Here is a 25,757-nt window from a genome sequence, read left to right on the forward strand (position 1 = left end):
GGAATAAGCCAGCCACTAACTGACAGGAGTTAGGAAAAAGCTTTCCCAAGGGATAGGCTATTCATTATCCTCTGCATGTTTTTTTTTCTCCTTCATCTGAAACATCCACTGGACTACTGGCTTGATCCTGTATGTTAGTTCCTGTAGTCCAAGCATCTACTCTGGAGAGATGCATAAAGAATCATCAGGTGGGTATATCAGGAATATCACAGTGTAGCAGATGAAGACATTTCAAATTCTGGACGTAGTGTAAATAATTTCTCCTTCTGCTTCTCCAGGATTCCCTTATTAGTCTGAAATGACTGTGTTTGACATGATGTGATGTTACAAAATGCAACCGTACCTGCACCAGTTTAGTTGCCTGGTATAGATGAGCGCCTACATTCCCCTCCCCCCTTCCCTCCCCCATGCTGAGTACCTACCCAGAGTAAGGGCAGAAATGTCCATCCGTGGCCGGTACAACATGAAGAATTCCTTGAATATTGTTCACAAGTAACACAGGTTTTGCTCCTGAGCTAGCTGGGGATATGCAGGTGTTGCAATGGCAGTGCATTCAGCTCCTGGTGATGGAATGCCACACTTTTGGAAGAGTAGTTGAAGAACGTACCCCCTCAAATACTACTACAGCTTTCTTTGCTGAAGTAAGGAAGGTTGCTATGTCCTGTAATTTTAAGATGGCAGCGATAAATAATGATAATGAAGGGGTCTTGAAGAATCTCAGTTTTGCCAGTCACATCTTATACTTCCTCTTATAACCATTGTGCAGACCTGGGTCACTTAGTCCACCCCAAATATCTTGTGTACACAATGAGCTTATTGTTGGATAATCTTAGTTGCTTTGTGCAAGAAAATAGACATAATAGCACATGAGTCAGGTGGCATAGTTCTTCTCCACGTCCCTTGCACCCCCTCTTTTGTTTCAGCCTCTGCTGACATGTGGCTTTCCAAATCTTTACAGTGTATTTTTTGACTGGCTGGCTCAACAACACTGAAAATGACAGTCAAGGCAAAGTCACATCCAGACTATAATAACTCTAAAATGTTACCACTGAACCTCTCTGTCCCAAACTGTTTTTCAGGATAGGTTTTCCTAGTTACATTCTGGTGTTAATTTATCAGTATTGCTGCCTGGGGGCTGACTGGTTCAGGGCATAGGTAATGTGAAGCCTTTCATTTTGTAGCTGCTAGTTCAGATCAAGCTGAGATTGGCAGAGACCCAACCCAATGGTGTTACCGTTTGATGGCTGTCTAATTTAAATGAGCGGATCATCGTCTCAGTCGAGTTTGGTATGAATTGGCACCCTTTTTGAGAGTCTCAGAAGGGAGGTAAGTAAGTGGAAATTGAACTTAATTGTAGAGGTGGTCCCTCCAGTATAATGTTCTAGCATAAAAGTAGGATAGTGTGAGAATTTGTGCTGCTGCTGCCTGTTATCTGTCTATCTTACCTATTTGCAGTGCATCCATCACTGTAAAGTTTGATATACTTTTTCTTTGGCTTAGAGGACTTCATTTTCTTGGTCTCTCAGGAATAATAAATTCATTGTAATAAAGTAAAAATTCTTACTGTTCCGAAGATGTTGTCTCTGCATAAAATACAGTTTGGTGTCCATGGCATCTGACAAAACATAACCTACTATGCTTCTGTAAATACTGGGAATTATCTCCATGAAGTAGGTGACCTGACTTCTCTACAGTTAGTATATTTGGTAATTTGTCTAATGGGCTAAAAAAGACATCTACTCCAACAAGAACAAGAGAATTGGGAATGGTAAAATATCCAGAGGCCTTACTCATCTCATAAGGAAGTTTAATGTGATCCATTCTAGACTTTTTCTTCTAGTTTATTAAATGTGTCCTTCTAATGCTAAGCATGTGCACTTTTAAAAATACAAAATATTCTAATTTGATCAACATCAATGTGAAGTCCTTCCCAATCCACCTCACGGAAATTCATTGGAAACTATCCTTGTCAATAAATTAAGATTTCTTTTCTAAAGCTAGGATTCTGTTGAAAATGCCTGGTCACTAGTACACTCCCTTCAAATCAAAGGGCAGTTATCTTAAGTACCACAGTTGATCTTAACTGTTGTGGTATCCCATGAGGAGAAAAGTGGTTTTAAAAATAGTCAAGAGCCCAAAACCGTTATGATTTTATGGGTCAAAACCAACAGCTAAAACCACTTTTTAACAAACTGGAAGCAAATGTAATTTACTGGGCACAGGAATTATATGCTTCATCCAGAAGCACTGCTCAGCAATCTGCATTCTGCACAGTCGAATGTTTGAGGCTGGTCTACAGGTGAATTGCAGTAGTTCAGTGTGGAAGTAAGGAAGACATGGATAGTTGTGCTGAAGTATATTGCTAAAAGTAAAGACAGATATACGGAGAAGTGCCATCAATTTGAGTTTAAGATCTCACCTCACTTGGCTAATCACTGCTGGATAAGTTACTGCTGACTCAGTACATCTTAATTTACTACTTTAGTTCTGTGGAGTAGGAACAGATTAGTGATATAATTCTGTTCACCCCTCCTTTTGCTTATACTCTGTACTTTATTATGGCACCCCTGCAGAGGGGAAGAAGAGAAGGTTCGAAGTGCAGTGTCATGGAGGTCGGACTTTGTTGAGTTATGTATGAGTCAGAATAGATTCTCACTCACTCTTGTTAGCCATATTGACTCTTCAATGCTTGCCAGAGTAAAATGTAGCAAACTTATTTTTTTAATCAGAACCCATAGGAAGATTTGTACAATATGTAATATTCAGAGTTGTACTTGAATAACAAGGAGACATTTTGTTAAATAGTCATAAACTCTTGTCTAACTCATCACCTGAAGAAACTGATCTTTGTTCCTTAAGCATGCATGAGTTACCTCACCTCCCTTCTTCCTCATTAAAATTGAGTGGATTCACTTTTTCAGTTTTGCATTATTTGCTTATAAACCAAGAGTACAATAGTAACATTGAGCCTAAAGGTCCAGCAGTTATTTTAATACATGTTAACATTTTATTATTCCATCTGAAATGTTACATAACTATGTGTATAATCAGACTACATGAAAACTCTTCAATGAAAAAAATTAAAAATAACATTGTCCTGTTTTTAAGGATCTCTCTGAGTTTTAAATTATCACATAGAATTTGGAAGAGTTAGGATACCTATCAGTTACCCATCACATAACATTCTTCTTCCTTAGTTTGGTTATTGGTTGAAAATTGAGTGGGTAAAATGAGAATTGTGGCCATATTAGGTTATCTGGTGATGTACTCAGTCTGTTCTAATAATGGCCAATCATGACTGAAGTGAGAATTTTGAATGTTTGTGGGGTACGTATAACTGTATATATGAACAGAATGATTTTATTTTTAACAATAACAGTTATTCAAACAGGGTGGTGAAAGTTTTGTTCATATATATAATCTGTTTTGTATGCAGTCGTTTACTTTTTAATTCTAAAACTTTGAGGTTTGATCCTATACTCTCTGTGTTCATGTTTAGATTTTTGCCTCAGATTTTTTTGATTGAAAGCATGGGAAAAAAGCTTCCTTCAGAAGTATTTTAAGTTATGAGAGCTGTCCTACTGAAGATGTTTGTTTATTTATTTTAAAAAGCCCATGCTGATAGGGTAAATATATTAAACTAAAGCAAATTTTAAAGCTTTATAATGTTTGCCATAATCTGAATATTTTTTGTCCTCATGCTGATAACAAAATGAAATTATTATAAGATGTCTTAGCACAGGGTGCCATTTTAAAACGCAGTGTGGAACTGCCTGCTTAAAATGATTTGTCTTCATTGTTTTTTCTTATTTTTAAACAGGGTTTGTGGATGCACTTAGATGTTTGCAATGAGCACTGTGGCTGGCATGCCCCAGTGTTTTGGATACCAATGCACAGGACTCCATAGTAATCGAATTTATCAGAAACGAACGTCATGAGCATAGTGATCCCGTTTGGGGTTGACACAGCAGAAACTTCTTATTTGGAAATGGCTGCAGGCTCAGAGTAAGTATTTTTAACATAACTGCTAACTTTGTTATTTTTTCTTTTTGTGATGTGCATTTTCGAATAGAGACTTCCAAAATGTTTTTACTTAATTGTTTGAATTTTAATAGCTATTTTTATTCACCTACTTTAGCTTTATTTTTTCTTTCTGAGGTAGATAAACTGCTCAAAAATCCATTTGCTTTATTGGGTGTCAATCAGATGATACCTAAAGTCTGGCCCAGTCTGTCTTTTGTAGACATCGAAAACCTCATTGCACTCTTCTTAAGAGTCCTATGATTCATAGGATTGGAAGGGACCTCGAGAGGTCATCTAGTCCAGTCCCCTGCACTGATGGCAGGACTAAGTATTATCTAGAGCAGTGGTTCTCAAACTTTTGTACTGGTGACCCCTTTCACATAGCAAGCCTCTGAGTGCGACCCCCTTTATAAATTAAAAACATTTTTTAATATATTTAACACCATTATAAATGCTGGAGGCAAAGCGGGGTTTGGGGTGGAGGCTGACAGCTCACGACTCCCACCCCCGTATAACAACCTCGCGACCCCCTGAAGGGTCCCAACCCCCAGTTTGAGAACCCCTGATCTTGACTGTCCCTAACAGGTGTTCGTCTAACCTGCTCTTAAAAATCTCCAATGATGGAGGTTCCTCAACCTCCCTAGGCAAGTTATTCCAGTGCTTAACCACTCTGACAGAAAGTTTTTCCTAATGTCCAACCTAAGCTCCCCTTGCTGCAATTTAAGCCCATTGCTTCTTGTCTTATCCTCAGAAGTTAAGGAGACAATTTTTTGTTTACAATTTCCTCCTTGTAACAACCTTGTATGTACTTGAAAAAAGTTATCATGTCCCTTCTTAGTCTTTTCTTCTCCATACTAAACAAACCCAGTTTTTTCAATCTTCCCTCATAGGTCATGTTTTCTTGACCTTTAATAATTTTTGTTGCTCTCCTCTGGACTTTTCCCGATTGGTTCACATCTTTCCTGAAATGTGGCGCCCAGAACTGGACACACTACTTCAGTTAAGGACTAATCAGCATGGAGTAGAATGGAAGAATTACTTCTTGTGTTTGCTTGCAACACTCCTGCTAATACACCCCCGAATGGTGTTTGCCTTTTTTGCAACAGTGTTACACTGTTGACTCATATTTAGCTTGTGATCCAGTATGACCCCCAGATCCCTTTCCACAGTACTTCCTAGGCCGTCATTTCCCATTTTGTATGTGTGCAGCTAATTGTTCCTTCCTAAGTAGAGTACTTTGCATTTGTCCTTACTGAATTTCATCCTATTTACTTGAGACCATTTCTTCAGTTTGTCCAGATCATTTTGAATTATAATCCTATCCTCCAAAGCACTTGCCACCCCTCCCACCTTGGTATCGTCTGCAAACTTTAGAAGTATACTCTCTATGCCAGTATCTAAATCATTGATAAAGATATTGAACAGAACCAGACCTAGAACTGATCCTTGTTGGACCCCTCTCAATATGCCCTTCCAACTTGACTGTGAACAACTGATGATTACTCTCTGGGAACATTTTTCCATACAGTTATGCGTCCGCCTTATAGTAGTTCCAGCTAGGTTGTATTTCCCTAGTTTGTTTGAGACAGTCATGTGAGACCGTATGAAAAGCCTTACTAAAGTCAAGATATATCACATCCACCACTTCTCCCCTTATCCACAAGGCTTGTTACTCTGTCAAAGAAAGCTATTAGGTTGATTTTGACAGGATTTGTTCTTGACAAGTTCATGGTGACTGTCACTTTATTACCTTATCTTCTAGGTGCTTGCAAATTGATTGCTTAATTATTTGCTGTATTCTCTTTCGGGGTACTAAAGTTAAGCTGATTGGTCTGTAATTCCCCGGGTTGTCCTTTTCCCCCTTTTTATAGATTGACACTATATTTGACCCTTTTCCAGTCCTCTGGAATCTCTCCCATCTTCCATAACTTTTCGAAGATAATCGCTAATGGCTCAGATATCTCCACAGTCAGCTCCTTGAGTATTCTAGGGTGTGTTTCATCAGGCCCTGCTGACTTGAAGACATCTAACTTGTATTCTCGCCAGTCTGATTAAAAAGATGTCCCTGTTGTTGTGTGGTATGCTGACCACCTGGTTGCCACTCTCCACACCAAAGGTAGCTGCATATCCATGTTTTTGTGGATTCTTTTGGGATGAAATACAGTACAAAATATTTTCCATGGAGTACAAATGACTGATATATTTTTTTTCATTTACATAAAGTAGTAGTATCAGCACCATCCCAATAATCTCAGCATGTCTAAGAATAGCCTTTGTTAATTTTTGTGTTTCCTCTTTTGCATTAGTAGAGTATGTAGCAATGCAATGGGTTTTGATTTTGGTTTTGGCAGGAGGTGAGAAAAGTAACCCAAAAAAAAAATAAAATCTTGCCTGTATAGAGAGCGAGAAGGTCTCTGTAATGCACAGTATAATATATGTGCTTATAAATCTTAGCCATGATTATTTTTAAAAAATGAAGTCAATGGGAGATGCTAGTTATTCAGCATTTTTGATCATCCGACTGTTTATTTCAGAGCTGAACTTTAGTCACCTATTTTTGAAAAATATTAGATCATATGTAAATTATATTTAGAATCCAATAGGAAAGTCAAATTTGTAACTTACAAATTTATAAGTTATAACTTGTAAATTATAACTTGTTGTTTATCTTTCTAGTCTTTTGAAAGAACTTGCATTTTGAAACTTGCCAATAGACTGTCAGTCACAATGAATATAGATTAAATGTTCATAATCTCTTTCCTTAGGAGTCTTGCCCCCACCCTCCTACACACACAGGTTTAATTTTGTCCTGTTGAAACCATACAGCTTTCATGTTTTTGCACCGTTTAAGAACATATTTGCATGGTTTAGGTGTTGGAAAAATTGACTAGAATTTGTTTTTATATATTTTCTTTCATGCTTCAGGTCTCCTGAAGAACTTCGAAAGTAATAAGATATTAAATAAAGGCAGTGGAGTTAGGTTTCATCAAGATGGATGAATTGCCATTGTAAACTTGAAAAATGGCTCACATGCGTCCTTTAACATTAAAACCTGTTGAGTCAAGGGGGGAATTTTCCCTTAAACACGAGCGTTGGTCGTAATTTCTATGAAGAGTGAAATAAGTTTTCTAGCTTTCACCTGGAAAGCTTTTACAGACGGGGCTTAAGAAGAAATCTGTTAGTGTGCCTTTCTTGAAGGGTATCTCCTTATGTTTCATAATCTATACTTTTATACTTAAGACCATGTGAAGAGAATAAGTGGCAAGAGATGCACAAGCTTATGCAGTCAGTATTGTAGGCTGGTTGACATGCCACTGTTTGTCGGGAAAACCAAAGGATTCTATACCGATGTTTTAGTGACAACAGAGAATCCAAGACTTGCTTCAGCCAGAGTTCAAAACAGAGAGGTTTCCAATAGCCAAAGCCTGGAAAAAGAGTGCTAGGTTTTCCTGGTTTTAAAAAAGGAAAGAGCCAAAGAAAACAGCTGTCTGTATGTGGTTTTTGTTTGTTTGGTTTTTGTGTTTGTGGTCTGCAAACTCTAGGGGCATTAGGTGTCTGTTTTTAGTTAGGCTGATGAGACCGCATGTGTTCATTGGTGATAATGTTCATGAACTTAACTGCTATCATGACTGCAACGGCTTCTGAGGGTCAGGGACAAGATTTTAAACTCTGATTTGCTGGGTGCTTTGTGGGGCATCTGAAATAACTTAAAATTTGCCATTCTTGAATTTGAACTTAAAAATTAATTTAGTTTGTGGATTTGTCCAAGATCATGTACAAAACTATCAGTTTTTAAAATAAAATGTAGGAACAGTCCTCCCCATCACTGTCCAAAGAGAACTGCTGAGAAGCATGAGGCAGGTAACATTTTCCTATAAGGGCAGTACGTATGCCCCTTATTGAAGGAAGCAAATGTAAAAACTGATTAGCTCTGACTTGCAATTGCCGAGCTCTTAAATAGGGTTCAACAGACGGAAAATGAGTAGCCAAGAAAGAATAAGCTATAGAATATATAGAAATATGAAGCAATTTTATTTAGTTTTCTTTGATCATACTGGGTGAAACCTTGTGCGCATCATAACTAATTTGTATTATGTCAACTTACAATCAAGGGGAAAAACTGAATATGTGATAGTTGGTATACAAGAACGGGTTTAACTGTTGATTATTCTAATACTGTAATAAGGACCACTGGGAAATTTTAGATTGAAAAAAAGGTGGTGGTTATGTCAAACACAGCTTTTTTCTAGAGACTGACACTTTAGATATTGATTGCATCAATAACAAAGAGAGATCCTCACTGAATATACCTTGGGCTTATTCCTAAGTGAAAGGAGTCAAACCAGTTCCCTGTAACTTGACAGGCTTGTTTCTGCTTCCTAATATGCCGAAGCACGTGGGAAAACGGGGGGTGGCAAACTTGACTATGTAAGAGAATAATCTTTATTGAAAAAGGAGATCTGGAAATTTAATCATCCTTTCTCCTACTCTTCCAAATAGAGGGCTGAGGCCTGTAAAAAGAACACTATTGTAGTTAGTTACTAGAACAGTATGCATAAAGTTGAATATAATTATTATACTATTCACTTTGAACCTATTAAATGTTAGGGTTGTGTTTTTTGTTTTTTAAATTAAGAGGGAATCACAGTTGATGGTGAAATAAACTGCATGTCCTCCTGTACTCTGAATTAGTTAAGCACTGTAAAGGTACTACCTCGTTAGACCATACTAATGGAGGATCTATATAACAAAAGGCATTATCTGTACTATGGGTATATACCTGAGTTCCTCTGGGTGCCTCTACAAAATCTGACACACAAAATTGTGCAAATACAAGACAACCTGCTTTAATATCCGGAGTACAATAGACATTGTAAACCATATAAAAACAGTTTTCAATTTGATATGAAGACCACTAGATGGACTGAAAGTGAGTATTCAGGAGAAGAGAATTTTTAAAGTACACCTCTACCCCAATATAACGTGACCCGATATAACATGAATTCGGATATAACGTGGTAAAGCAGTGCTCTGGGGGGGCAGGGCTACGCACTCCGGCGGATCAAAGCAAGTTCGATGTAATGCGGTTTCACCTATAACACAGTAAGGTTTTTTGGCTCCCGAGGACAGCATTATATCGGGGTAGAGGTGTATGTGCCTTTAGTGGAAAAGGATCTTGGGATAGTAAGACTCTAGCCTAATTTTTCTTGCTGTGAATGACAGAGAGCAGTAGACATTGCCTTGAATAGAGTGGCCTCATTAAGGGCCTGAAATGGTCTTGCTGACTTACAGGAAGTCAATGTAGTTCCAAGCATCAGTGTTGAATATTCATGGTCAAGTGCCTGGGAAGTCACTGCAATGTTCCACAATCCGTAGATGACTTTCAGAGTTAATCCCAAATAAAAGGCTTTACTATAGTTTAGCCTAATGATCACAGTACATGGGTCACTGTAGCAAGTTCTACGTCTAGAAGAAAAGGGAACTTTATGACGCTTTAGATGACTTTATTTTTTATTTTAAACTCATTCATAACTACTGTGGAAATCTGGTCTTTCAGGTGCAGGTCATGATAAAAAGTAGTATACCTACCTTGCAAACCATGTCAGAAATCAGTAAACAATTGCCAAAGATCAGGCAATGTTCTCTACCTAGTTTTGCCCATCCTGTACCAGCTGTCTTGTATTTTTTAACTAAAGTCTTGCAATATATTTTGTGTGAAACACAATACATTGTTATACATCATATTTTCTTATCTGGGTTGAATTTTAGCCAACCAATGTTCATATGAATTGTAGTGCAAAAAACAGTCAAATTGTTGTACATACTATAATAAAAACTTGTTTTTCCAGAAAATTTGCAAAGCTGCTGAGGCACACTAGGAACAAGTGGTTTTCAAATAATTTCCCCCCCTTTTTCCCTTTAATAAATAAATGCTGCTCTGGAGTTTAGAAGGCTGTGGTAAATGACCTTAAAAACTTTAGGCTGGGACTTTCAAAGGAGCCTAAAAGAGTTGAGATCCTAATTACCCTAGGCTCCTTTGAAAATCTATCTTAATGAGTGTCACAGTATTTTGACATCCACAATTTAAAAAAACCTGTTGAGCCTCCAGCTTTCATATAAACTTTATTTTTGGTGTTAATGGTGAGAACCACTCAGATTAACTTTTTATAATGAATAGTCAAAACAATTGTTGAAAGAAACTGTCCGTTCAACCCCCTTTTCAAACCTCTTAGAAGAAAACAATTATCTTTAGTTAAAACTTTTTAACCACGATTCATATTGTAGATAATTTGAGCCATAAGCCCATAAAACATAGTTTATGGAAATCTTGACTGATAACTTTAACAGCCTTGTGGTATGTTGGTTTATTTCTTATTCAGCATTATTTATTTAATTTCACTAGGGCCATCTGCTGATAGAATGGGGTAGTTTAAGGCTGTATAATAATTGTGTTAATTCTCAAGTGATCTAGTTCAAGATATGCAAGTTGTCTGACCCAAAACCAGAACGGAGATTCTTAAATGTGGCTTCAATTTTTTTTAGTGTAGCTGAGAAAATCTAGTACTGTTTTCTAATAGTAGAAAATCCTTTAACCCATTGGAAGATTGGGTTTTGGTGACAATGTTTTCTAGCCTGAACACTTCTGAATGTTTAAGTTTCTAACCACTTAGCAGTCTGTCAACTGATACAGTGGAGTCGCATCATAGGCGCATTTAACTTACACGATTTTAACGATACACGTTGGGCAAAACAAAAGAGAAAAATAGCAATTTAAATACTGTACCTGTAGTGCGGGCGATTCCGCCCGCCATTCCACTCAATGAGCGTTTGACTATACGCGATTTTTGCCTTACGCGCTGACTTCAGAACCTAACCCCTGCGTAAGATGCGACTCCCCTGTAGACCACTTACATGTACATGACCTCACCCAAGGGGTTTTGTGTACATCATGGAGAAGAATAATTTGGTCAGAATCCCACTCAAATCATTAAAAAACCTGTGATTTAGGCCATAATATTGAGTGCTAATTTGTTGGAGTTTTTTGGTTTGTTTGATTGTTATTATAGTCTGTGTAGGCTGCTGGCCTGTTTGAACATTACAGGAAGATCACAATCTTTTCAGGCCCTTCTTTCAGGGTACAGTTTATTCAGCAAATACAATAAATCAGTTCAGCATAGGGTTTCACATACAAACCCAACCTTCTGCAAGCCCCTTTTCCTTGCATCATTTCCCCTTGCTCCAGGGCCTTCCCCAGGAGACCGTTTGCTTTATCTAGCTCTCCTTTCCAGCTGAGCTACTTGGTGGCTTTTATAACCACTTGACCATCTCAGTTGGGAGGTTGCTTATGAGAAACAGGTGAGGCTGAGCCCAACTCTCCTTAAAGGGCCAACCGCCCTGTGACATTGTGTCTCATGCTATGCGGGTGTGTAGACAAACAACATTACAAGAAATTTCAAGTTGGAAGTTTGAATGTCCCTAAGTACTAGGGAAGTAAACAGTAAAAATAAGATGATTTTTTTGTTTATAAACACCAGGAGTGTGCTGGTTATTTTATTTTTTTTTAAGTATTGCCTTGGTGGGTCAGGACAGATGTATGGTACTGTGAAGCTACAGAATGGGTCCTGTTCAAAAGATTTCTAAATACAGTGCCTCAAGTGCATATCTTTGATATCAAGAACACAAATGAGGAATGCCAAATCATATATTCTTTTGACCCTTTTCCTCTTGTAATCTCAAATTTTTGCAAGACACCCACAATAAGAGTCCTTGAAATCCAGTATTTTTTAAAAAATTAACTGAACCTTCACAAAGTACATACTCCTTCCTCACTTCATTGATGTGATTCTTGACTTTGCACATTGCATCCACTCCCTACTACTATATCACCCTCTCTTGTTCTGTCCCATGTGAAACTTAGTCTTTTATCCTCCAGTCATTTTATATACACACTGAACTTTAAACCTGAGTTATCCAACTTAAATCCATAGGAATAGTCACAGCCTGAACCTGGGTTACTAGTATTAAAATAGGTAACAATAACGCTTGGATTTCTTTGTTTTCTTTGGTTTTTAACTTTCATGTTTTTATTTTGGTAGTTGCTGCTTTCCACTGTTTTATGTGATTATATGGATGCTTGTTATCAGGACAGTCAAATTATGGGAGCCAAGTCCACCAATTATCCCCAAAGAACTACAATAAGTAGCCAACACTTACAGAAAGTGGGATTTATTATCTGAATTTAAAAAGAGCACTTAAAATCCCTTGCGAAGCCCAGTTACTCTTTGGGTTACTCTTTGGATTCCAGTTTGATTGTGTGGAATGCACAGACTGCCACCTTCAGGGTATATATTGTAAGGTAGAGCAGGAAATTTTGGTGATTAGGCTCTTAAGGACTTTTGAATTATCTCACATTTAAGAACTTGACATTTTTATTTTTGTGGCTCACAATAATGGTATCTAACTAAGAAAAGCTTCTGTAATGAACGTTAGCATTACTGAAATGTAGACTGCATATTAAAATCTTTTTTTTCAGGGAGTTTTGGTATTCAGATTGCCTGTTAGACCAAATAGTTCTCCGGTTACTAGGGAAAACAAACAAGATCCAAATAATCCCTGGGAAAAATGCACTATTTAGTGGAAAACAGGATAGACATGCCACTTCCTTTCACTTTCAAAAAGTATTAAAAATATTCTGCTAGGAAACCTTAAAGCCAGGGGTAGGCAACCTATGGCAAGCTGATTTTCAGTGGCACTCACACTGCCTGGGGTCCTGGCCACCGGTTCAGGGGCCTCTGCATTTTAATTTAATTTTAAATGAAGCTTTTTAAACATTTAAAAAACCTTATTTACTTTACATACAGCAATAGTTTAGTTATATAGTATAGATTTATAGAAAGAGACCTTCTAAAAATGTTCAAATGTGTTACTGGCACGCAAAACCTTAAATCAGAGTGAATAAATGAAGACTCAGCACACCACTTCTGAAAGGTTGCCAACCCCTGCCTTAAAGGATGGACAGCAGTCTCTTGAATTGGGAGAGAAGGATATGAAAGTGACTAGAATTCTGGAAACTTAGCTGGACTGTACTGGGCAAATATCCACTCCTTGTGCGTCAGAACTTTGAGTATACAGATCTTCAAGATTAGTATTATTTCCATTGCAGTAGGACCCCAACCAGAAAACATTGTACCGTCAACATGGCATTATGAGGGTAGTGGAGAATCTGACATACCTTTTCAAATTTGTTTTCTTTCTAGAACATGGGTTCATAAACCTAGGGAGGATGGGAGATTACAATTCCCCAGATGGGGGAGGGATACCCCAAAATGTATCTGTTACATTGTATGGAAAAGGTTGAGGATCACTGCTGCCCCCCTCTGGTTTCTTTACTGAACAGCCTCTTTCATCACTCCCTTTCCAAAATGAAAAGGCAGTGAGTGACTAGAAAGCTATTATAATAGAAGGTATGTCAGAGAGTAAATATCTTCCGCCTAGGAAATGTTTGTATTCTTCCTTAACACATTTTTTTCAATTCTCAGCATTTATTTAGTAGCAAGAGTCCATTATTCTGTGAAAAATATTCTGTTCCTCTACCAAAACTAACTTTGTAGAACTCTTCTTTTCATGGCACAGGGCAAATAGTGTGTGCGTATATACACTATTATTTTCTGTTGATAATTTGTAATTACAGATTAAACCAGAGAAAAAAATATGCACAATATGAATGTTTGTTTAAAACAAAACAAAAACACAACCCCCTAAACTAGCTTTAAGTGACCTGAATCCATAGAATCATAGAATATCAGGGTTGGAAGGGACCTCAGGAGGTCATCTAGTCCAACCCCCTGCTCAAAGCAGGACCAATCCCCAACTAAATCTTAAACACAAAAAAGCAGTTTACAAGAAGTGGCAGACTGGACAAATGACCAGGGAGAACTATAAAAATATTGCTCAGGCATGCAGGAGTGAAATCAGGAAGGCCAAATCACACTTGGAGTTGAGCCCCCCGCCCCTGGTGCTTGCAGAGTAGGGGAAGCTGCCGCTGTTGCTGCGCAATGTGCTTCTCCTAGCCTACAGCACCTTCAGCCTCCTTGCCTGCCTCATTGTCTCCAGTGCCAGTGGGCTGTGCCTGTGTGGGCTAAGGTGGGGGCACCTCCCAACTATTGTACTGTACTGTATGGCAAATTTTTTTTCCCCTGGAACCTAACCCCCCCCCCCCCCCCCATTTACATTCATCCTTATGGGGAAATTGGATTCACTTAACATCGTTTCACTTAGTCGCATTTTTCAGGAACATAACTACAACGTTAAGAGAGGAGTTACTGTATGTGGTATTGCATAGACTTATCTAATGATAAACCAAGTTTTAAGCTCAGGGTGTCTGAACTGCTGCAGAATTTACTTGGGGCTAATGCCTATAACAAGATCTCACATGCAAAGATCCATTTGAGCTGTATATCTGATGTTCTAGAAACTTCTTTCTTGGTGATATGTATTTTATGCTTCCTTTGAGGCCACTTCTTATGAAAATGTGTTTTTTTTTTTTACCTTCTAACAGGAACAAAATCTAAATACTTATACTTTATAAAATGATAAAATACAAGTAAAAGCAAATAAATATGAAATATTGTATGTAATGGTGTACATCTTGCTTTTCAGACCAGAATCTGTAGAAGCTAGCCCTGTGGTAGTCGAAAAATCAAACAGTTATCCACACCAGTTATATACCAGCAGTTCTCATCACTCTCACAGTTACATTGGTTTGCCTTATGCGGTAAGTATAAAACTTTGAGTATACAAAAAGACAATCATAGTTTTTAGAGTTCTGTTTAATGCTCTTTTGCTGTTTGTAATGCTCAGAATCTTAAACTTTCCATTCCAGTTTTGTTCTTTTCTATTGAATAAACATTTGCTTTGCTCAAATGAGCTTCTGAGTGGATGTAATTAGAGCCTGTATAGGCAATGTTCAATACTGCTGCTGATGGAGTAGTAGTAAAATCTAGTGTTTGCAACTAGTGCTTCCAGAATGATTTGATATTGGTACGTAAACAGACACTTATTTTTCAAGCTGCTTTATCTCCCTTTTCTTGTTTGTGTAAAGTTAAATGTGGATTTAGGTATCTAGGCACCTGCATAACTGGTCTTAGTTTAAAAAATTTGATGGGAGCTGCTGGAATCAAAGCTTTTTTGAAGTGTAGGGTATTATGTAGGTGTTTAAATGTGAATTTAGGAGCATAATTTTGGGCTTCTGTTTTTGAATGTTTTCATTCTGGCTATGAATTTAGAAACCTGACTTCCAAACAAAAGTGGGTGTAGGAATCCTTCTGAGGAGTTTGAAAATGAATATTGGTCACTGTGCAGATCCATGTCAAGATAACTCTGGGTTTTTCAAAAAATCCTCCAGGACCATAACTATGGTGCTCGCCCTCCTCCAACGCCTCCAGCATCTCCTCCTCCATCAGTTCTTATCAGCAAGAATGAAGTAGGCATATTTACCACTCCCAATTTTGATGAAACTTCCAGTGCTACTACCATCAGCACATCAGAGGATGGAAGCTATGGAACTGATATTACCAGGTGTATTTGTGGTTTTACCCATGATGATGGATACATGATCTGTTGTGACAAATGCAGGTAAAATATTTTAGATGAATTAAGATGTTAATACATATGTACATGTTTTTATTTTTTAATCAAACTGTAGTAGTAAGCAGTTTTGAAATAACTAATTACTTTAGATTATGTTCAATTTTAGGGTAGGGGAACCGCCATCAAAACAGAGGCTCGTCCAAGTCCATTATAGGCCATATAACTGTCTTTACCGGCAAAATAGAAGTTCAAGGAGGGAAAGAGTTTCACACTTTGTTCCAATCTGCTATTTTCATCTGTCGTGTGGGGGAGTGATCCTCAGCAGTGATCGCAATGTGGTGCTTGCTATGCCTAATTGAAGCCTACATCAAGGAGCGATGTTCGATTTGCAGATGATTCACAGAAAAGACTCAGTGAATGGTCGTTGTGATGGTGTATCTTAGGAAGAAAGGAATCCATATCTTCCTGTATCTGGATGACTTGTTACTGAGGGGCAAGTCCAGAGAGGAAGCTCTTTGTCATATTAACACTATACTGTGCTTGCTTGGCCATCTGGTTCTTATCCTAAACACTGGGAAGTCAACTTTGGTTCCCACTCAGAAAATCGAGTTCATTGGGCCCTAATAGACTTAACAAGTTCAAGAGCTTTTCTGCTGACTGACTGTTTTCAAGTGATTTGCCACTTTTTGCCTCAGTCTGCAATCTCAGCCTTCCATGACAGATTGGATGTGCTTGGAGCTCTTGGGCCACATGTCTACTTGCACACAGGTGGGCCAGTTCACAAGGTTGCACCTTTTGCCCCCTCCAAATGTGGCTCAGGATGGTTTACCATCCAACTTTTCGCCCCGTGGTTAGATTGGTCTGCCTTCCTCAACTGTTCGTGGACTCCCTGCAGTGGTGGACATGGTCTAGAGATCATTTGCCAGTGTGTTCCCTTCATCTGGCCCTTGCCACTAGGTCTGCTGTCGCCGATTCTTCCCTAATGGGTTGGGAAGTACACCTGGGGTCACTAAAAGTTCAAGGTCTGTGGTTAGAGCAGAAGTCCTCACTGCATATCAACATGGTGGAGCTTTGGGCCATCTACAATTCATGTCATGCTTTCCTGGACTGTTTCACGGGCCCAGTGGTTCACATACTTACTGATAATATCACTTCAATCTATTATGTGAACTAGCAAGGGGGCGCACACTCCAGGATGCTCTGCCAAGAGGCAATCAGGTTGTGGCAGTTTTGCATTGAGGAGAGCATTACGCTGATAGCCAACTGCCTGGATTCCAGAGTCATTTTGAAGACCATCTCAGCAGGAATTTCTTCCTGAGTCACAAGTGGTCTGAAGACAAGTGTCTTTTGGGTCATCTTTGCAAATTGGGGCATTCTGATGATCGACTCGTTTGCTGTGAGGGGCAACAGGAAATGTCACCTGTTCTGCTCTCAAGGGGGCCTTAGTCTGGACTCCTGTCCGACCATTTCTATCTCAGCTGGCACTTGGCTCTCCTGTACATTTTCCCCCAATCCCAATCATCCGACTGGTCAGTCTCAAGCTGAAGGCAGATCAGGCCAAGCTCATTCTCGTTTCCCCAGTGTGACTGAGACAGTGCTGGTTCTCTGACTTGTGCTGTCAATTCAACCGCCCATGCCCTTTACTCTCCATCCCAAACTACTCACACAGAATCATGGTCACACATTGCATCCCATTCTCAGCTCCCTGCATCTTATGGTATGGCTAATTCATGGCTAAATGAGGAGGAAGAGCAGTGTTTGGTGGCTGTTTAACAGGTCCTACTCAAAAGTAGAAAGATCTCTATCAGAATGGCCTAGTCAGTGAAATGGAAGCTGCTTTCGGTGTGGTCATTTGCCCCTGGAATTCAGCCGACACTGGCTTCTATCCAGAATATCTTGGAGTACCTGCTATGCTTTCAAGTTGTCGGGACTTGTGCTTAACTCATTGAAAGCGTATCTGGCAGCGATATTTTTTCATTCTCCTCTTCAGGGAAGATTGGTCTTCTCCAATAATATGGTAGCAAGATTCTTAAAAGGACTACTTTTGTCTCCATTCTCCAATCTGAGAGCTGGTTCTTCTGTGGGAAGTTAATGTGGTACTAACGGCTTTAATAGGACCTCCTTTCAAGCCCATGGCATTTTGTCTGTGTCCGCTTTTGTGGCTGAAAACTGCATTCCTGGTAGCAATAGCATCCAGAAGAAGATTGTGTGAGTTGCAGGCTCTGATGGCAGGGCCTCCTTATACACAGTTCTCTAAGGGCAGTGACTTTAGACAAAAATTTTGGGTGTGATTGTGAAGTGGTTTCTCAGTTTCATTTGAATCAGGCGGTATATTTACCTATATTTTCTCATAAGCGACATTCATCTCCGAAGCAACAGTGTCTCCATACATTAGATTGTAGGCGACATCTAGCCTTCTGTCTGGACAAGACTAAACCATTTCGTGCTTTGCCTTGCCTCGCCTCTTTGTCATATGCAGATTGTATGAAGGGTCAAGCGGTCCTTTCACAGACTGTCTCTAAATGAATAACATCCTGTATCAAAACTGTATATGAAATAGCTTCAGCTATGCCTCCTCAGCAAGTGCGAGCTCATTGTATAAGAGCTAAAACAACATCAGTAGTGTTCCTTAGTGACATCTCAGTACTGGACATTTTCAGGGCTGCTACATGGTCATCCATCCATACATTTATGAACCATTATTCCTTTACTGCATCTTTGGAGGCGGATGCAAGTTTTGGTAGGGCAGTCCTGCACTCGTTGTTTTGGTAGACTCCAAGTCCTGCTTCCCAGGGTGGGTACTGCTTGTGAGTCACCTAAGTGGAATACATGGCTGCAACTACTCGAAGGAGAAATGGTCACTTACTGTAACTGTGGTTCTTTGAGATGTGATGTAGACATGTATTCCCACTCTCCGTCCTCTTTGCATTGTAGTTTAGTTTTTGGGCATTTGGTGTGAAGGAACTCGTGGGGGGAAAGAGAAGGAAATTGGGGCAGCGCTGCCTTCTATAGCCAGGGAAGAGGCGATGGTCACGAGGTGCGAGTGTCGACCCTCTATGGGTATGTCTAGGCAAAATTATCTGGCTCCAGTGGGCTGGGCGTGCACACACCTAAGTGGAATACATGTCTACATCACATCTTGAAGAACCACAGTTACATTAAGTAACCATTTATTTTGACTGAACATGTCCAGTGTGCCATGGTCACTAAAAAAGTGTCAATCTTAAATGCATTAATTTCAGAAGGCTGTACACATGGAATCTTTATTTTTTTCAGTGTTTGGCAGCACATTGATTGCATGGGGATCGACAGGCAGCATATTCCTGATATATATCTGTGTGAACGTTGTCAACCTAGGTGAGTAGCATATGGCTAATAATGGTGTGTGCATGCAATTTTAAACTCTAACTAGAATATTTAGAGACTATAAAATGAATAAAAGTTGCCTTTTAAATATGTTGATTTTATTGAAAATTAGTCTATCACAAAGTAGCAAGCAGGTTCTGTGTTATAAAGAAGCATACCAAACATGTTAACAAATAAAATTCTTGAAGTGTTAAGCAGAAAACTTGAAAGAGAATTGCGTCTGTTGCTAGGTCATCTGGACGTAAAACGACAAATTAAACACCTCATCCACTGTTATTTCTTTGCTTCGGTCTTCACTACAGAGAGTGTAGTGGAAAAATACCTTCTCTTTTCAGGGAATAAAGATCAGACATTGTCAAACTGAGGTTTTAAGAGGAGATGCTGGAAAAGCTGTTAAATCAAAGGGCAACAAGTCACTAGGACTAAATGGCATAAACCTAACAATGGGTAACAAATATGAAATTGTATTAGTTATTTGGAGGATAGCAAATGTTAGAACTACCTTTACTGAGGGTGATCCAGGAGTATAATAGGAGCCTACCTGATATGATTCTGGACCTGTTAGCTGTCGTGGTTCTCTCACCACAGTTTGGCTGCTAAGGTGATTTAGCTCTCCAGCCAAGTCATGAAAAGCCCACCCTTTCTAGGTATTGAGTGCAAACAACAGAAAGTGTCTTTTACCCCCATCTTAAGCTGAGCACTATGGCAAGTATTCACGGCACAGGTACAGCTGACCAACCTTCTTTAAGGGTCAACTCACCCTGTAACATAGGGATTAAAGTCCAAGTATGTTGGTTGAGGGAATAATGAAAGAAATGTGCTATGATAGGTACAAACCTGCACAGCTTTGGTAAAAAGTAAACCATGTTACCCCAAAATGGTGGATGAGAGGAGGAGAAATGATGAATCTAATTTATTTGGAATTGCAAATAGTTTTTCAAAGTTCCTCACAAAAGGCTCTGAAGGGAGTGGGGGAAGAAATTAGGCTTCTTTTTTTCTTTGCTATATTAAATAGTTCTGAGGGTTTTTTTTGTTTTTTAAAGGAGGGGATGGGGTTTGTGCCTGTAAATGGGATATGGGTTTTTGTTGTGTTTTTTAATTTCTTTTTTTTTTTTTATTACGTTGGAAATTCAAATCCTTTCCAGGCTGGAAGGGCTAGATTCACAAGGGGAATTTAGGTGCAGCAATGGTTAGCATTGGAGCACTGAACTTTTTGGTGACCTGCTGCCTAGTTGAATTCACAAACCCAAGTTACACACCCATATTCCCTATATAATGCCCAGGGAGAGGTAGGTGCCTAAGAAGGGGATTCACAAAAGCCATTATGCTGAGCAGAGAGCTGCCTAAGTTAGCAGTAGGAAATGCAGAGGAGACGGTTAAGTAGGGACTTGAACCCAGGTCTCTCGCTTCCAGATGAGTGCCCTAACCTCTGGGTTATGGGGTATTCTGGGTTGGGGGTCTCAGTCTCTCCTGTTGGAGCTGTTCCACTGTGAATAAATAATTAAATATTCATTGGGCCAGAGAGAAAATGAGTGACTCTATAGCTCAGTGATTAGGGCCCTAATGTGGGAGTTGGGAAACCCAGGTTCCAGTCCCCTTTCTCCAATGAGTGTTCAAGTATTTTCTATAAAAAGGAACAACTTCAGGCAGATTGAGAGATCTACCACAGAATACCCCTTAGCCAAGTGGTTAGGGCAGTTATCTAGGGTTCAAATCCCTGCTCCACATGAGGTAGAGTAGGGATTTGAACCTGGGTCTCATACATCCTGGGTGAGTACTGTAATCACTGGGCTATTGTGGGACACCAGCACCACCTCTGTCTTGTGTTTGGGTTAGACTTGCTCTGTGTGCGTCTAGTGGATTGGGCCCCAAAGGTAAGATAGGCAAGGGAACACCAAGTTTGTGAATACCACTAGAGCATAGGCATGAATTAAGCATTGAGCTACTGGGTGGTGTGAGGACTTGGGCAGCTTTGTGCAGCCCCAGCTGCTGAAGTTTTGGCATCTTGAGGATTTTACTGTTGGTAACGTATCCACCTAGGACTTTAGGCTCCTACAGCAGGGGTGGGCAAACTTTTTGGCCTGAGGGCCACATCGGGTTTTGGAAATTGTATGGAGGGCCGGTTAGGGGAGGCTATGCCTCCCCAAACAACCAGGAGTGGCCTGGCCCTGCCCCCTATCCGACTCTCTCCCCTCCCCCCCTGCTTCTCGCCCCCTGACACTGCCAATTGAGATGGGGAGGAATTTTTTAGACCGTTCAAAACTGTGTTTTGTTGACACCTATTCAACTTTCATGCCTGACTAAACTTTTGAATAAAGTATGTCTTAAAAATTCAGCACCTCCACCCCATCAGGTAAATGGTAAAGCTTATAATAAACATGCAGTTAGACCTTCAGCAAAACCATGGAAAACCAGATTTGGCATTTCTGAAATGTTTTAAGAATTTTGCTTCCTTTTTATCTTGAACTCTTTTGACTCCCTTTACATCTTAATTTCTTAAAGTTTCTTTTGAGGGATCTTGTCAAAAGCCTTTTGAAAGTCTAAATAAATTATGTCAAGTGGTTCTGCTTTCTCCACTATTTTATTGACACGTTCAAAGAATTCTGGTTAGTGAGTCATGATTTTCCTTTGCCAAAACTGTGCTGATTGAACCCTATCACATCATGATCTTCCAGGTGTTTTAGTTATTCCATTTTTAATTGTTGTTTTGACCAATTTCCTATTTAAAGATGCAAGGCTTATTGGTCTGTAATTCCATGGATCAACTTAAGAGGTTCTAAATATGGATACAACATTTGCTACCTGGTCAAGTGAGTTAGATGAGAATGGCACTTTTGGATACAAATTATGCACAGATCATATTGTTGCATAATGGAACAGTGAACCAACTAAATTTTTATGCATTACAGTGTCCACCTACTGACTGATTATTACAGAATAAATAAGTGTGTGTACTGATTACTGTAATTGTCTAAGTGTTTAATGTTTGGCTCCATTTCGTGCCTAGGTTCAACCACTTAGAAATGTTCTGATGTGTTGACTAAACTGTTCTGAAAATTTTGTTTTTATGCAGAAGTTTAGATAAAGAAAGGGCAGTGCTGCTGCAGCGAAGAAAAAGGGAAAACATGTCAGGTGGGTACAAAGAAAATGTAATAAACTTACTAAAATGTCATATATAATATACTGAATGTTTCAATGAACTGTAAAGACCCGGAGAATATTTTTATAGTTCTCCAATTTGCAGCCTTGCAGGTGCTTTGTAACTAGCATTCTTGCGTATAAAATCTGGAATAGAATGAAATATTTTGACCATATTTTATCTTATCGAAGAAAGCACATCTTGATTTTATATATGTACTAGTCAGTTATGAAACTCTGTAAGAAACGAGTTTCTTCTTTGAGGGATGATCTCCATGTATGTTCCAAACGTGGGTCTGCATGCACACCATCCACCTGAGTTTGGAGATTTTTAGTAAGCGCTGTCCCTTGGCCTGCATGTGCACAGTTGTCCTCCTTGTGCTCCAAACTGAGAGTATAAGAGGCAGTGTGGACTGACACCTCTCCAGTTCCTTCTTACTAGTGCATGGTCTCATTCAATCTTCTGTGTCCGCAGCTTCTCCTATTGTTGCTTCTAATTAGTATTTTTGAATTTCACTCTTAGATTTATAACTTTTAGTATTTAGTAAAGTGTAGCTTTAGTTCTCTCCCCGCTGTGGGGAAGCTCTCCCCTGAGGGCAAGGACTATGCCTACAGTCCCAGGGTTTAAGAATTGAATTTCTTGCCCCTGCTCCTTTCCAGTGAGTGACAAACACCAACACTGCCTTTAGTGCCTTGGTAAGGCTCACTTCTCCACTGAGTGCAGCATTTGCTACTCCTTCCCTCCCTGACTGTGTGAGGGTTGAGAGCTCAGACTCGGGGTGGGGTGGGGGGCAGTGAATGGAGAAAGCCATTAGCCCACAGTTGGATCACAACATCGGCCTCAGTCAAGAGGTAGCACCCCTGTGAGTGCAACCTCAGGAGCTGAGGCTGCAACTTCCAAGCTTAAAGAGTTCAAGGCTTCTCATGACCGTAAGTGACACTCTCACAAGCACAGAGACAGATCCTACTCTAAATCTATCCTGAAGAGAAAAGATCCCTTTCCAACCCTTCCCAAGTCAGACAAGTCCTCACACATGGTCCTAAGGACTTGAGTCTTGGTAAACCTCCCCAGCAGGAAAATGCAACGTGCAGGAGTAAGGATCCATCAGTTCCAATCTTTGATCAAGCGTATAAATCAGAAAAAAGACCTCCACTGCCATTATCTTCAACATCCAGATGAGACTCTGAACTGGTACCAACACGGCCCCAGAGGGATTTGACATCTGCTCTGACCAGGGAAGTGTCTGATCTGACTGCTCTGACCACCAGTTCACCCTACATCACAGGGTGGTCTGAGACCTGCATCTTCCCAAAGGATGTTTTTGCTCTCCGTTACCGTCAATCCCCTCTTCTCTCAGATCCATTCTTATTTAAAGACCTTATACCAGAGCAGCGGTTCTCAACCTGTGGGCCGCATGCAGCCCAATTGGAACACAGCTGTGGCCTAGCTCAGCTGTGTGCTAAAGGCTGGCCCGCAAGGCGGGGTCCGGGTTCTTGGCTGCCCAGCATGGGGGGGCGGGTCCTAGGCTGCCCGGTCGGCCCCATAGGGTCTGGGGTCGGGGCAGCCGGCAGGCCCTGCGAGCTCCAGGGGGCTGCTGCCCTGCCACACAGCCCTTGTGGCCCAGGTAACACATTGTGGGCCGCATATTTAGCCCATGCTTATAAAAAAGTTGAGAACCACTGCACCAGAGTAAGATAATCTTCCATCTGCAGACCTGAGTACCCATACTTTGGTACCAATGGTTCCGCTGGTCAGTTGAGAACCCACCTTCTCGTTGGATGAGTTGGAGGCCCCAGATGAGCCTCTACTCCTGCATGAGGAGCAAGCCTGGATGGAAGCTCCAGGAGATTGGGATTTTGTTGTCCACCCAGGTATGACTTTCCAAGGGACCGATGGTTCCCAAAGCAATGGGGTCTGCCCCAACCAGTTGAGCCCTTGTACTGGCATTAGTGGGATGCTTAATCTAGGCACCCCAGCTTCATGCATGAACCCTCCCATGGGGGGAGGGATAGCTCAGTGGTTTGAGCATTGGCCTGCTAAACCCAGTGTTGTGAGTTCAATCCTTGAGGGGGCCACTTGGGAATCTGGGGCAAAATCAGTACTTGGTCCTGCTAGTGAAGGCAGGGGGCTGGACTCGATGACCTTTCAAGGTCCCTTTCAGTTCTAGGAGATGGGATATCTCCATTTTTTGGGGGGGAGGGATAGCTCAGTGGTTTGAGCATTGGCCTGCTAAACCCAGGGTTGTGAGTTCAATCCCACTTAGGGATCTGGGGCAAAATCAGTACTTGGTCCTGCTAGTGAAGGCAGGGGGGCGCTGGACTTGATGACCTTTCAAGGTCCCTTCCAGTTCTAGGAGATGGGATATCTACATTTTTCTGCCCTCTCCTAGCTGACACCATCAGGTTCTATTGATTATGAGGAGGAGGAAGTAGAGCCACATCTGTCAGCTATTTTATCATCTTCCCCCAATCAGGCGGTCACCCCATCTTCACTGTCTCTGCCTGATGATCACAGGCAATATCAGGAACTCTTACAAAGAGTGGTGTCCGAGTTCTGGATCCAGCTTGAAGAGGTTCAAAAGACTCAACATAAACTGCTGAACATATTGGAACCCTTGTGTTCCAGTGGAGTGGCCTTCCTGGTCAATGAGGCCATTATAGACCCAGACAGAGTAGTGTGGCACACTTTTTCACCTCCTGTGGTCCCACCTCAAAGACGGCTGAGAAGCACTATTTCATTCTACCGACAGGAGTTTTTGTTCTGACATCCAGCACCAAACTCTCTGGTGGTACAAGCAATCACTGACAGGTCCAGACTGCAACACCCCCATGACACCTTTGGACAAGGGTGCCACAACCTTCTATGGAGGAAAGCTTTCTCCTACAGAAGTCTCCGATTCAGAATTGCTAATTATGAGGCCCTGTTAGCAAAATACAATTTCACCAATTATGTGAAGTTGTTAGAATTCAAAGACAAACTCCCTTAGGGTAGAATCCAATTCTAGAACTTAATTGATTAGGATAAATCGCTAGCCAAAGCATCTCTTCAGGCTGTAGATGCTGTTGATACTGCTTCCAGAGTGATGGCTGTTGCGGCTATGAGGAGATGATCCTGATTGCAGTCCTCAATTTTTCTGGAGAGGTATAAAGTACCATCGAAGACCTGACCTCTGATTCAGTTAACTATTTTAATGAAAAGACTGATCGGTTTCTTCATTCTTGTAAAGGCTTGATAATATTTATCTTTGAGTATCTATACATCTGTCCCAAAGAGAGAGCATCACAAACAGGGGTACAGAAAAAGACCACCCCCTCAACTGTTTTGTCATCAGTGCTCTCAGAAACCACTGTGCAAATGACAGAGGGTACAGAGACCGATGTATGTAGCTTCCTCAACATCTATTGATACCTCACCCCAACCCACAGCTGAAGGTTTTCTTTTGACAGGACTTTTGAGATCCATGTTCCTGAATTGATACCTTAGAATCATAGAATATTAGGGTTGGAAGAGACCTCAGGAGATCATCTAGTCCAATCCCCTGATCAAAGCAGGACCAACACCAACTAAATCATCCCAGCCAGGGCTTTGTCAAGCCGAGCCTTAAAAACCTCTAAGGATGGAGATTCCACCATCTCCCTAG

At 40.4% G+C, this 25,757-nt stretch overlaps 1 protein-coding gene across 3 annotated transcripts in view; it reads left to right on the top strand.

Moving 5' to 3' along the window:
• The window catches only part of KMT2E (lysine methyltransferase 2E (inactive)), a 112,451-nt gene that overhangs the window by 15,222 nt on the left and 71,472 nt on the right, over window positions 1–25,757 (top strand). For 2 of the 3 annotated variants that reach the window (XM_054018082.1, XM_054018098.1), the window contains exons 2-6: window positions 3,821–4,005; window positions 14,683–14,797; window positions 15,428–15,657; window positions 18,889–18,969; window positions 22,052–22,110. In XM_054018082.1, coding sequence (XP_053874057.1) covers window positions 3,935–4,005; window positions 14,683–14,797; window positions 15,428–15,657; window positions 18,889–18,969; window positions 22,052–22,110 — 556 coding nt within the window. In that variant the 5' untranslated portion in view covers window positions 3,821–3,934. Of the gene's footprint in view, window positions 1–1,208; window positions 1,327–3,820; window positions 4,006–14,682; window positions 14,798–15,427; window positions 15,658–18,888; window positions 18,970–22,051; window positions 22,111–25,757 lie in introns of those variants that run through there. The other variant, XM_054018090.1, reaches the window with a different exon arrangement.

The sequence above is a fragment of the Malaclemys terrapin genome, chromosome 1, assembly GCF_027887155.1.
Source record: "Malaclemys terrapin pileata isolate rMalTer1 chromosome 1, rMalTer1.hap1, whole genome shotgun sequence".
Classification (NCBI taxonomy): Eukaryota; Metazoa; Chordata; order Testudines; family Emydidae; genus Malaclemys; species Malaclemys terrapin.